The 13608-nt window shown below is 34.6% G+C and overlaps 1 protein-coding gene across 18 annotated transcripts in view; it reads right to left on the bottom strand.

Annotated features, from left to right (window-relative positions):
* Positions 1-13608, bottom strand: part of Rim (Rab3 interacting molecule) — a 513404-nt gene that overhangs the window by 119234 nt on the left and 380562 nt on the right. For all 18 annotated transcript variants that reach the window (XM_069820175.1, XM_069820163.1, XM_069820168.1 and 15 more), the window contains 2 exons: positions 9198-9349; positions 5317-5493 (listed from right to left, as the gene is read on the bottom strand). In XM_069820175.1, the coding sequence (XP_069676276.1) occupies positions 5317-5493; positions 9198-9349 (329 nt within the window). The remainder of the gene's footprint in view (positions 1-5316; positions 5494-9197; positions 9350-13608) is intronic.

Below are 13608 nucleotides of genomic sequence, written 5' to 3'. Positions count from 1 at the left end.
TGGACGAAATTAAATTTGTTACTTTCTATTCATTTATTTTTCATGCTGTGAAGTCTGATGGTTCCAAGTCGTCATATTTGTAAACTGTGAAAACAGTACTTAAAAATGGTTTTGTGTAGTGTTTTGAAAACTTCTCCGGTTTACGAGTAATCCAGATTTTCGTCGTTCGTGTAAAATTTACTTGAAATTGCTGGATATGCTATCCTGAGGCTGATTTATGAACTGCTATTTACAGTATTAATCTACAAGACTGGTGTTAAACTGAATGCCATTTGGCAGTAAATTTATGAAATGTTATGGTTGGATGGCATTTCAAACTCGTGTTCGAAAATGAATAATTCTGAAAGTGAACAGGAAGAAATAAGGAAGAAGCTGCAGAAATCATTAGTACCAGTTGCAGAAGATACAGCCCTGCAGAAATTAAAACTTTAGCACACATCTTGGGATTCTGTGAACAGGGATTGCTCTCGAGGAATTCTAGGCATCATCTTGTAAGATCCAAAATTGCTGCCGCATTAAGAAATAAGGGCTAGATAGTAGAAGAAGAAATCTCCTGTCTAGCTGAAAATGGGTCAACGAGACGAGTAGATATTTTAGCGTACAATGCTGACACTAAACAGGGCATCATTGTGGACCCCACGATACGTTTTGAAGTAGAATGTCATCAGTCAGCCGAGGTCCACCTTGAGAAGAAGTCGATCTATGAGCCTACAGTCAACTATTTCAAGCTGAAATAAGCCTTAATTCACGTTGAGGTATTCGGCTTGTTCATAGGTGCTTGAGGGACTATACCAGCTTTTTTCGAAGAATTTCGACGGCAGTTTGCTCTGCCAACATCTCTGAGGGATGACATCGTGATAATTGTGTTAAAAAAATCCTGCCAAATCCTAATTAATCACATGGTGCTACATTAATAGCAATTGTAATTTTTCACGTCCTTTTCTTTGTTTCCCTTCTTTAAAATTTAATATCTATGTTTACATATGTATTAGTAATATACATTACAAGAGCGGTATGTTGACGTTTTCATGTTCGAGGAAAAGTTTGAAAAAGCAAAACGTAGTTAAGCTTTTTTAATTTCCGAGAACATGAAAACAAACATACCGCTCGTGTATCGTACATTATTTTGTGCGAAGATCGTTTATTACATACCTGAAAGACGAATTTCTAATTAGTTGCAATGAAATCTCCATCTTGGTTTCTGTTTAATGACGGCAACTTCGGAAAACCAAAATATCTTTCTTCAACATTGTTGCTATAAAATGTTTTCTGTGTTTACTATACTCCAGCAGGCCGTGATATATGTCCGTCTTTTTTTTTTCCCCCAGTCTATAATGCGAACTTAAAACAAACGGTAAGATTATGTAATGATTTATTTTTCATTTTAATATTTTAACAATATTATTTATATAACATATTGCAGTAATAACATTGGCATCTGGAATCTCGATTTTTTCACGGCTTCCTTAATGTTACTTGTATCAGGAATGCAATAAGTTTCGTGGAGTAGTAGACTTACTTAATTTTTGCAAATATTTAAAAACAATAATTAACATTGCAATTTAGGTGAAATTGCAGTGGTAAGTTTCCAATTTATAATTATTACTATGTTAAACGTCTCTAAAAATAATATGTTAAAAACCTAAAGCAGTAAAATGAATGTCGCACTTAAGCGGTAAGAAGAGGGAAATTGTTATGTGTGTTACGTTGGGAATACTGAATGTGGTATTTCACACTTACCGCGTATTGGTTCTGTGCGGAAAACAAGCAAATACGCACGATCTCGCACAAAATAATTTTTTTTGAGGATATACTGAGTCCGTAAGGGCTACCCTCAATGGTGGACAGTTTAATATTATTATTAACTAATTAATGTGAATTCAATTGTTTCAACAACAGCATTATAAACAAAATCCTGTTGCCTCTCTCCCCAGAGAGATGGTCAAATCTAATAAAACATCAATATTTTCGATTGAACAACGGAAAGTGAAATAATAGTGAATCAGTGAAATTTAATTCATGACAAAATTTGAAAGTGGATAAAACGTTGTATAATATTGTACTGTAACATCATATTACTATACTTGATGGGTTATCAAATGAGGCCTTTGGCGCCATTTCACAATTTTCCCATCTTGTACTGTAATATAATATGTTACGGTACGTTATATCATAAGTAACTAGTATCTACCGGTATTTATTGCCAATATTAATATCGAAACCCTTTTTGAAACAGTACTTTTGTGTATATATATATATATAGGCCTACATATTTTTATGTTATGTTAGAAACCTAAAAATTATATTTGATTTGACATAGGATGTCTCACGTGATTTGAAAATACATCGTAAAATTAAGGTGTTCTTATATAACACTACTTAATGTACTACATACTAGGAACATAAGCACTCCCTCGTCTACGTAGGTTCTTATATAATTGTATATACCAACAATAAAAAACTGAATATAGAAATTTGCAGGGTATGAAATATATAAATACAGGGCTGATTCCTAATGCTGATGACTGGTAATCAAGAACAGCTTTAAGAAATAAAATGAAATTAATATAAACAAATTACATATCCTTAAATTATTTATAACAACCCATTTTTAATTATTTCTTTGTATGGATAAACATCCAATTACTGCTATGTATTAAATAACACCAATATTTGTATATGTGTATGTTAAATTCATAAAAATTAAATAATAAAACTTTTTAGTTTTGTGTACCTTATTATGTTAGGAATTAAACAAATTTAATCTAAACAATGAACTAATTTATATATTCACACAGTATGTAAAAATGTATGTTATTTATCTTCCATCAGAGAATTCAATTTTTATAGCGTAATGTGGCTGTGTACTTATTTTCTCTGCTGGACACCTAATCTCTCATCAGAAGTTTGGGAACTGTTCACTTCATGGGAAGTTGCTACTACTTAAAAATCTCAAGAATTTACGGTACTGTATAATTATTGGAAACTGCCTTATCAAATGAGGTGAATATAAAAAGATAGGTTGGTACGTAAGAAATGTTAACATGTATTTGAGAAACAAAACAAAACAAAAAAAGAAGAAGAAAAAGCCTAATTTAGGAAAGGGATTCAAACCAGTAGCTCTTATTATTATTATTTATGTAAATCAATGTCAAAAGAGCGATTTTATACATTACTTCTTCAGCTTCGTTTCATCATTTGTTACAGCTTATCAGCAAATAACCCCCTGTTATCGTGAAGTAAATCTCTCCCATGACTGTAAACGTAGTTGGCAAAATGGAGAAACTTAAATACTTAAATAACAATCTGCTAACTTCCATTTCTGTTATGAAATTCATATAGTCTACATTACTGAACATCACATATTATACATTCCAAGATTTATAACTTGAAAGGAATTACAATAAATTTTACAATTCTAATATACTGCATAAAATTATGTATCTCCATGTTTAAGATAATAAATAAAACAAATTCAAATTCGTTCATGAGAATGTCACTTATTTTAAGACAACAGATTATTAACTACTGTTTTAAGTAGAAATTCTTGGTATATAAAGTAAGAATAGAGTACCGATATGTAAGTTATGAGATGTTTCAGAAATATTACTCCTCGCATGATTCCACAGGTATTCTTTTCATCCAGTTACAATTATAGTTATTTATGGTACTTGTGAGGTAAGTGCATCTTTATTGCGCGAGTGGAAAGATTTAAGCACGAGGCGTCAGCCTCGTGCTTAAATTACACGAGCGCAATAAAGATCACGCTCACAAGTACCATACGTAATTTTATCCATGACCATAACGAAAAATTATGTTTTATAAAAGAAAATATGTTGAAAATAAGTCCTCATATAATCACATATTATGGCATGGATTTTAGAATCGATACATGTACTAGATAGGTTATGATGTAGGAGGCCATGATTAGTGAAGAATGGTATCTAAGGCGTTGGATAAATAACAAATTATAATTAATTATATAATTTTAATACATATTTTTTCATTTTAAACGTGTATTTTCGTCTTTTTGAAGTTTCAGGGATTATTTAGAAGTGTTCAAGGGACTAATGTGATCACATTTTACTTCTGTAAACTTAAGAGGAATATTAAAACGTAATCATCATGTCTGTTTAGCTCAGTTGACTAACACGTGTTGTTATAAACTCCTATAAACGCAACTTCGTAGGTTCAAGTCTCCTCGCCTCCCATCACCTCCCAAAAGGTAAATTATTACAAATTAAAAAAAAAAAAAAACATATTAGATATGAATGCAATGTACAAATTACGACGTAGAAGATAGAGAAAAGAGAAGGAGATTGAGTGTATGTATATTTAAGAAATGGTAATAAAGAAGTAGAGGTAGTGACATCTAGTAACTAATATATTAACTTCTTCAGTAATAGTTGAATGGAAAAGTATATGTGTGTGCCCGGGTACTAAGAAAATACTAATGAACTGTGAGATAAAGTTCAAACTGTGAGGTAAAGTCTTTATCTCACTAGTGGAATAAAGTAATGTTGAATAAAAGCCTACTTTACAAATGCAAAAGTATTTAGTAAAGGCATGTTTTTCGTTATGGTCATGGATAAGAACTCTTTATTGCCTGTAAGAATCTAGATATAAATCTGGAGTAGAATATGCTAGCAAACAAGGGAAATATTATATATATATATATATATATATATATATATATATATATATATATATATATATATACACCATACACTGGGGTTACTTTGAACACAGAGGAAACTTTGAACATTTTTTCAGAAAATCATATTTAGGTTTCTACATGCTGCACTTGTTATAGATGGAGGTAAATTTGGTATGATAATGATTTTATGATAATTTACCTCCATCTATAACAAGTGCAGCATATAGAAACCTACATATGATTTTCTGAAAAAATGTTCAAAGTTTCCTCTGTGTTCAAAGTAACCCCAGTTTATGGTAATATATATTTTTTAAACTTATGTGAGAAGCTAAAAAAAGTATACTTATTTCTTAAATGTTAACACGTGGCTCTTCTTAATGACTTCATAAAATATTCAAGTGAATTAAAAGTGTAGTAGTACAACAATCAATTAGACTAAACGAAAATTGCTCTAGAACTGAACACATCACTGGTAACTTGTGGTCTGCAGCATTAAGAGTCAGCCATATCTTGAATTTAACATTTTCATGTTGTTCATATCCTTCATTGATATCAATACTAAATTGGCAATAAGTCAAACAAACTCGAAGTGTGTGTTAAAAAATACTGTCATAAGATTATATATACACTAAGAAAACTAAAAACGCTGTTTTCCTTACCTGTGGCTGAAAGCTGAGAAGTGGAACTACTTTTCTTGCCTAAACCCACGAATTGGCCACTACTACTTCCACCACCTCCACTGGGCTTCCCACTTCGATCACTGCTTCCTACCATCTTTCTCCGTGATCCATCTAGCCCATGAAGGTGTCCTACTGCTGTGTCACTCAGGCTGCCATCTGTGACCATAAAAAACAACGTTATGTTACATACTGACATCTAGGGCTAGGATTTTGGTGAAATTGCATTTTTCTTCTAGTAAGCCAGAAACATTGCTGCTTTAGTATTTATATGTTATGTGATAAACTGAGTGTTTTAAGACATATGTTGTTGTTGTTGGTGTTGTTTTCTAATGCCAGGCGTTTGACAATAAAGTCATTTGACCTCTTGCACTCCAATATTTTTCAAAGATATTATCATAACCAGCCAATGAAGCACAGATTTTGAAGTGTTCCGAATCCATTTCTTGGTTTGAGTTGCACAATGGGCAGTTAGGGGACTGATATATTCCAATTCTATGCAGGTGTTTAGCCAAACAATCATGGCCTGTTGCCAATCTAAATGCAGCTACAGACGATTTTCGTGGTAAATCGGGAATTAACTGTGGATTTTGATGCAGAGAGTTCCAATTTTTCCCTTTGGATTGCGTTATCAAATTTTGTTTGTTGAAGTCTAAGTATGTAGATTTAATAAATCTCTTCACAGAGTAATATGTAGATTTAGTAACAGGTCTGTAAGTAGCACTGCTGCCCTTCTTTGCTAAAGCATCCGCATTCTCGTTTCCCAATGGGATGGTATCCATTGGAATACAATTCTTTTATTGAATGATATTAATTGAGAGAGCATTTTAGTTATTTCTGCTGTTTGAGATGAAGGTGTGTGTTTAGAGACTATTGACAGAATAGCTGCTTTGGAGTCTGACAATATAACTGCATTCCTAAATTTATTGATGTGGCATAGAAGATTCCTGAGACATTCACTTATTGCAATGATTTCACCATCAAAACTTGTTGTTCCATATGCAAGTGATCTATCAAGTGAGAAGAGACAGCACGTAACACCTGCACCGGCACCTTGTTCTCTGGAGATCAAGGATCCGTCGGTGTATAAATGAAGCCAGTTTTGTGGAGGGTACCTAATATTAATTGTCTCTAAAGACAATTGTTTCAGTATTTCAGTGTTTACTTCTGATTTCAGTATTTCTTCTGTTAAATTTAGATTATATTCTATATTTAATAGAGTTAAAGGGTTTGGTTTAATTTGTAAGTTTTCTTTTAAATTCAGGATATTGATTTTCTGTTTTAATTCTTGAACAATGGATGTAAAACTTTTTTGAGTTTTCAATGTTTTAAGATATATTTGTTAGTGAATTTTTTGCATTTTTTTGCCTGCTTTAACTCATAAGAGCATCTTTTATTTTATTCGGTCATTTTTTAGGCATTTTCATTTAATTTTGGCCATAAATCCCCATTATTAATGTAAAATAATGTTTATTTCCTTTGATATTTTCTTTACACATTTTGTCCATTAATACTTATTATTTTGTATAATATTTTAATCGTTTTTCTACACAAATGTTGCCATTTTAACATAGTACACTCCATGTAATGGATCAGTCCGACCATCTCTTCAATATAGACTCCTCTATACCTCCTAATTTCGGATAAGAGTGGCCTTGTGGTAGACTACATGGGAAGTAAAAGTAAAGTAAATCCATGGTGTTACAGCTCATGAAGGACCAAGACCGACCAGCTGACTGGTGACCTCACGTCCACATACGGACGCAGAGGTGAACGATCATACATGGAAACATCAGGTAAAATAATTAATTAAAGTGTACTACTTAGAAAAGTAGGCGGCCAGGTAGCTCAGTTGGTAGAGCAGCTGGCTACGGACTGGAAGGTCCGGGGTTCGATCCCAGGTGGTGACAGGATCTTTTCTCGTTGCCAAACTTTCAGAATGGCCCCGAGGTTCACTCAGCCTCCTATAAAATTGAATACCGGGTCTTTCCCGAGGGTAAAAGGCGGTCAGAGCGTGGTGCCGACCACATCACCTCATTCTAGTGCCGAGGTCATGGAAAGCATGGGGCTCTACCTCCATGCCCCCCAAGTGCCTTCATGGCACGTTACGGGGATACCTTTTACCTTTTTTTACTACTTAGAAAAAATTATGTAAAATTTAATTTAATTACTAGTCTAAATATTAAGTATTACAAAACCTCTTTTCCTACTAAGCCAATTATGTAAGATCAATTTTTAGGGCATTTTTAAGGGTATTTTTGAAAGATTTTTAGGTCATAAATACATTGTTTTTAGGACATTTTTTCATGATTTATAGGTCATCAAAATCCTAGCCCTACTGATATCCTTTATGGTCCTTTTCCAAAAGTAAAAATAGTTACTGATTAAATTTATAACTTCTTTACTATATTAATATTAAAAAATTACCTAGCTGACTAGTTTTGATGTGGTGTCCATCTAGGGTTGCCAACTTTTTTTTAAGAAAATATGGGAGACTAAGGAATCGACACAATTTCACATAGAAAATTGACAAATTATTCAGTTCAGTTATTAAAAAAAACAACGTTATTCTACACTTTAGCAGTTAAGGTTAAATTAAGAGTATTTCAAGACAGATTTTGCTTTGCGTAATGCATGTAGTTCTGCATTGTGTAACTTTCTTCATTCTCCTGTAACTTCATCCCACTAAAGGCTGATTCACAATAAACCGGAAACGAGAATCGGAACGAAAACAAAAACGGTAAAATTGTTAAAATGTGTACATTTAAATGTGAGCCTTCACAATTAACGAAAAGCTTGCCGGAGCCCGAGATCGGAAACAGAGAGTTGGTCAAGTTTCAACTTTGCCGTTCACGTTTCCGATCACAGCCTACCAGATTCATTCTATTGCCATCTAAAAGCTATTTTGTCGTCATATATTTTGTAGCAAGAAGACTGTGACATTACCTATACATTATTTTGTTCTGTGCTGTGCATCATGGAGCAAGTTTTATTTGATGAGATTCTAATATTGAAATCCTCACATTTATGATAAGCGGCACGCCTCGTATAAAGATGAGAAAATGAAGGAGAATACGTGGCTTTCAATAGCTGCATCTTTGAACATCAATCGGAAGCGAATCATATTTTATTACTGTATTGGTTGTATTACACACTACATATTCACGCTCCAATTCAATAACTATTGTTGTGTTCATTTTTGTTCTATTACAAATGTTTCTTCTCTAATTATTTTACGTTATGGTAGACTTAAAATAGGTTGTGATAATAAAGATGCATGGGCATATTTATAGTACCGTACCTAATGAAATGTTTCAGTTTAAATTTCGAAGTTGGTTAACCTGTGTTTATGTTGGCTGCCTTGTACTCATGAGAAAACGCCATTGGTCAATTATACACAAATAACATCAGAATGCGTAATATCGACTTTACATATCGTTATTGACATGCATATCGATATGCATAGTCATTTACGTTCTCGGTTTATTGTGAATCAAACATTTTCATATTCACGTCCTCTGCTTCTCGTTTTCATTCTGGTTCTCGTTCCCGGTTTATTGTGAACCACCTTTAGCCCAAAATATTTTCCTAAACACCTTATTCCCAAACACCCTTAACCTCTGTTCCTTTTTCAAAGTAAGAGTCCAAGTTTCACAACCATACAGCACAACCGGTAATATGTTTTGTAAAGTATAACATTACACGATAAAAAAAAAATTGCGAATTTTCACGAAATTAGTCTCATATATTTAACCATTTTATTTATTTTTCACGAAAATCTGAAAAAAACCTGACCCTGGATACAGTTATTTTCGTAAGAAAATAAAACAAGACATGGAAATATCAATTCACTTATTACTTACCAGCTTTCTCATCTGGGGGAACATCTGCATTAGACAGACTACGAGTGAAGGTGTTCCTTTTGCTCCCTGAACTGCTGTTGGCCCCTTGAGCCCCGTTGTGGTGACTTGCCATCCGCTGACCACCTCCACCACCACTGCTACTACCATAGTCACTGTATTCATCAGCAGGCAGAGGACCATTCCGATTTTCATTTTTCATCACGTCAGAGTTGGCGGGTTGTTGCAGTTCCAAATCAGCAGTTGTGATGATTTGTTGTTCAGAAGGTGAGGAAGTAACAACATGGGACATAAGCAAGGGCAAGCAATTAGCATCATCATTATTTGCATCACTGTCACCTACAAGCTGTCTGTGAACCACAGGGCTTTTGCAATATGCAAATTCAACATAATTGTGCTGTTCTAAAAAACCACTACTTTTATTATCTACTAATTCTACAGTATTGTCAATAAGGTCAAGATTGATAACGCTTACTCTTTCACAGCCTGAGCTTATGGAACTTTTCCTATTTTTACAACAGTCAAAAAACTCTAATTTCTCCCCAACATCAACCTCTGAACAGCATCTTCTATCGTCTTTTTCTGAATTTCTACAACCTACTTTCCCTTCAGGAGGCGCTCTAATTTCCATTTCCTCATTTCCTACAGATACACAAGATAAAGTTTCTCTATCAGTACTGTTGTCTGGAAGACTACTGCTGCATGATTTCTCACTACAGATCGATTCGGATGTCTTTTTGTTGCCTCTAGAAACCCAATCGGAGTAATCACTAGGCATATCTGGACTTCCTGAATTAGTATGACACGTGGTGCAAGCATCGTCTATAGAAACACACATGTGACTTTTGTTTCCAATTGTACAATCTTTTCCGTCATAAACATTATCTGTTTCAATGCCCGTCCAGTCAATTAATTCAGAATTTTTTATGGGATTTGACGTCAAAATTCCGGAGTTAATTTCACTCACAGAACTCTGAATACTGTCTTTTCGTGTTGCCAACGTTGAGCTTCTCTGACTAGAAATGGCACTATCTTTATCATTCTCACCTATCTCATACCATAAATCTGCATCATCTACATTATGATCACATACTCTAGTTTCACACTGCTTTTCTATGAACTCATTTTCATCACGATTATTATCGCGTTTTCTATCTGATTTGAATACTACAGATTTTGTAGAAGACGGATTTGAATTTTTCTGTTCATTCTTTTTAGTGTCTGAATTATCAGATGGGCAAAATATTGCTATAACATTTTTATTCATTGAAGATTTTCCTTGTACTGTTTCTAAAATTGTTTCAGTCTTAGACGTAGCAGTTACATTATTGCTGAAAGCTTCATCAGAACAACTATCTGCAGTTATCCTGTCTGATACGCTACTAAGATATCCACCATCTTCAGCACCTGAATCTGTACCCAATTCTCCTTCCATTGGTGCTGAACCTGAAGCTGTCGAAGATTTGTAAAATACATTGCTGTCTTGAGCATTATTGATTTGCTGCATGCTGTAGGATCCTAACACTTCAACAGAATGTGATTCTTTTATAACTGCAGCAATATCATCATCTTCGATTTTCAAAAATTTCAATCTTCCGTGTTCATCCTCAGGATTATTGTGGGCATTGTCTTTGACGTATAATTGTTTTAACGTACTTACAGCTGAATCAGATTTATTATTTCGTTTTAATTCGTCAGGACTGCTAGCCTTATTAGAACACTCTAATGATTTAGCATCTTTGCTTGAATTCGTTTGGGTATCTATACCGACAGGCACTTGGTCTGCATTATCAAAACTTTGACTATCAAAACTTGGATCAGAACAATGAATCTCAGTTTCAGCTCCGCTATATTCACTATCATAACCGTAGTAATGAGGACTTGGACTCGACAATGAACATTTTGATCCTATAACATTTAAATTACTACATAAATTTTGAGCTTCACAAAGATTTGATTTCTCAGTTGACGGACAACATTCACAGCCGGATACAGAAGCAACTGAACAAATTATAATGGAATCATTTGAAATGGCTTCTTTGGGTTTTTTCAAAGAACATGGGCATGGAATCTGTGTTGGTGGCTCTGAACCACTGACAGTCAAGCTCTTGGTTAAACATCCCCTGTTGGCTGCACTGCCATCACCAAGTATTCTATGATCAGGGTTACCGGGAATGCAATTTATCATGGTGATACTACGTTTCAAATGTGGTTGTCCGGTATTTGGACATTCATTGCTACAGCAGTGATTTGGGAGTCGATCAGATTTTGCTATATTTTTTAGTGCAACAGTAGGAGAAGGAATTAATTTGCAATGTCTACTAGCTTTATAATGAAAGTGGTAATCACTACTACAAGGAATGTTCGAACACTTGGGAATTAACCTAACGCAATTAGGAATGTATTCAGGCAGCAGGGCTTCTGATTCTGGCCTACAAATACATGGGCATGAACATTTAGTGCTATTTTCTGCTCTGTAAAATGAAAAAAAAAAAAAAAAAACAATAAATAAGTTTATTGTGTATTACGCTCTGTACACAATATAACTAATGTACTTGGGGAAACAATTTCAAGATACACTATCTACCAAAAAGTAATTGGGCACTGTTTTTGCCCCTTTAGAACCTCGTGGTATCACCTCTTGTTGCTATAACAGCAGCCAACCTCTCAGGCATGCTCTCCACTACTTTGTGTAGGATATCCACTGGAATGCGTCGCCATTTCTCTTGCAACATGGCACTCAGTTGGACAATGGAAGTTGGCCGCATCTCCCAAGACCTCAATCGCCGGTCCAATTCGATCCAAAGGTGCTCAATGGGATTGAGATCAGGACTCAGTGCAGGCCAGTCCAACCGGTGAACATTATTGCCTGCATACCAGAGCATAGCAGCCGCCGAAAATGAGGCAAACTTCCATTGTCTGAGTGCCATGTTGCAAGAGGAATGGCTATGCATTCCAGTGGATATCCTACACAAACTAACGGAGAGCATGCCTGATGGGGTGGCTGCTGTCATAGCAACAAGAGTTGGTACTACGAGGTTCTAAACGGGCAAAAAGAGTGCCCAATTACTTTTTGGTAGATAGTGTACCTGAAATATGATAGAAAATATTGTAAAGTAGCTTTATACTATAGTTGATTGTAAGTCAGTATCTAACACCTCCTGATGTGATTGACAAAGAATATCTTGGAATCCCCTAGTTGGGTTGTGGGAAGAATTTAATTTCATATGTAGTCGAATCTACTGCGTGTTCAGTTCAAAGTGTGTCATAGCTTGCTGTATGCCGTCATGTGGCTAGTCATTGAGCCTAGAGAATTCAATCTTCCTACACTTCCACAGAGGCGTATTACTTATGTGCCAGAGAAGTTGCCTAGCAAGTACGGTGTTCATTCTGAAGAGTACTTACCGATACGTACAGTAACACCTGTATTGGCAGGAATGTGAACTGTTTGGAAACACGTACTGAGGTGAGTTTTTTTTTCTTACTGTCGGGATATGTGGAGAGGGTTAAGACGATTACTTATGTACTGTATTTGTTGACATTAACTTCGACGGTCAACATGGACACGGAGCATTTGATTTGTGTTGTGGAATGTTGGCGTATGCAACCGATGATAATAAATACCCTGCGTACGACTTGCCCGCGCAAAAACAGTTCGAAAGAGGTTATGGTAGCACACAGACTTTACAGACAGCCATCTGTTGCTACGACGTTCAAGTTCTACCGCACACGTTCTCAAATTCAGATTGAACGCTTTGATTAATAGGCAACTTCTCTGACATAAAAGCTGAAACTCGCTTCAAATCGCTGACTCACAACAGTGACGTCATGACACACTTTGAAATGAAAACCCAGTATAAGCAGAGTTTGTTATGCCAATTATTAGGATGATTGCTAGCAGAATTGAATTTTGATGTGAATGAGAAATAGTCCTGAAGTCCTTCATTCTGAGATAGATATTTTACATGCTGTAATTTTAAGACACTGGTCTCCCAGTTTTATTTCCCTTTCAAAAAAACCATCAAGGACTTTTATCATCTTAAAAATCAACGAAATATAGAAAATATATCTAAAATAAAAAAAAAAATTCTTATTCTGACAACTGTGGCATAAGTTTTTAAATATCAAAATTAGAGATAGGACAAAAACAGAATGTTCACTTAACATGCGACAACAATACCATAATTAAATACTCGGTAACATACTTTTTCTTTGCGAAATATGGAAAAAAAACTATAATTATTTCAGAATTCAAAGGAAAAGGCATATTATAAAAATGTGGTATAGAACAGCAGAAGCAATTTAACTCATAGTATGCTGTACAGTTTGAATATGTTCCTAATTAAAACTCTAATAACATTTCACACTAATAATCAAGTTGTTCTATGACTAACTTATGTTTGATAACAATATA

The sequence above is a fragment of the Periplaneta americana genome, chromosome 3 (assembly GCF_040183065.1).
Source record: "Periplaneta americana isolate PAMFEO1 chromosome 3, P.americana_PAMFEO1_priV1, whole genome shotgun sequence".
Taxonomy (NCBI): Eukaryota; Metazoa; Arthropoda; class Insecta; order Blattodea; family Blattidae; genus Periplaneta; species Periplaneta americana.
The sequence above is the reverse complement of the archived record's forward strand: the minus strand, read 5'-3'. Positions and strand labels throughout refer to the sequence as shown.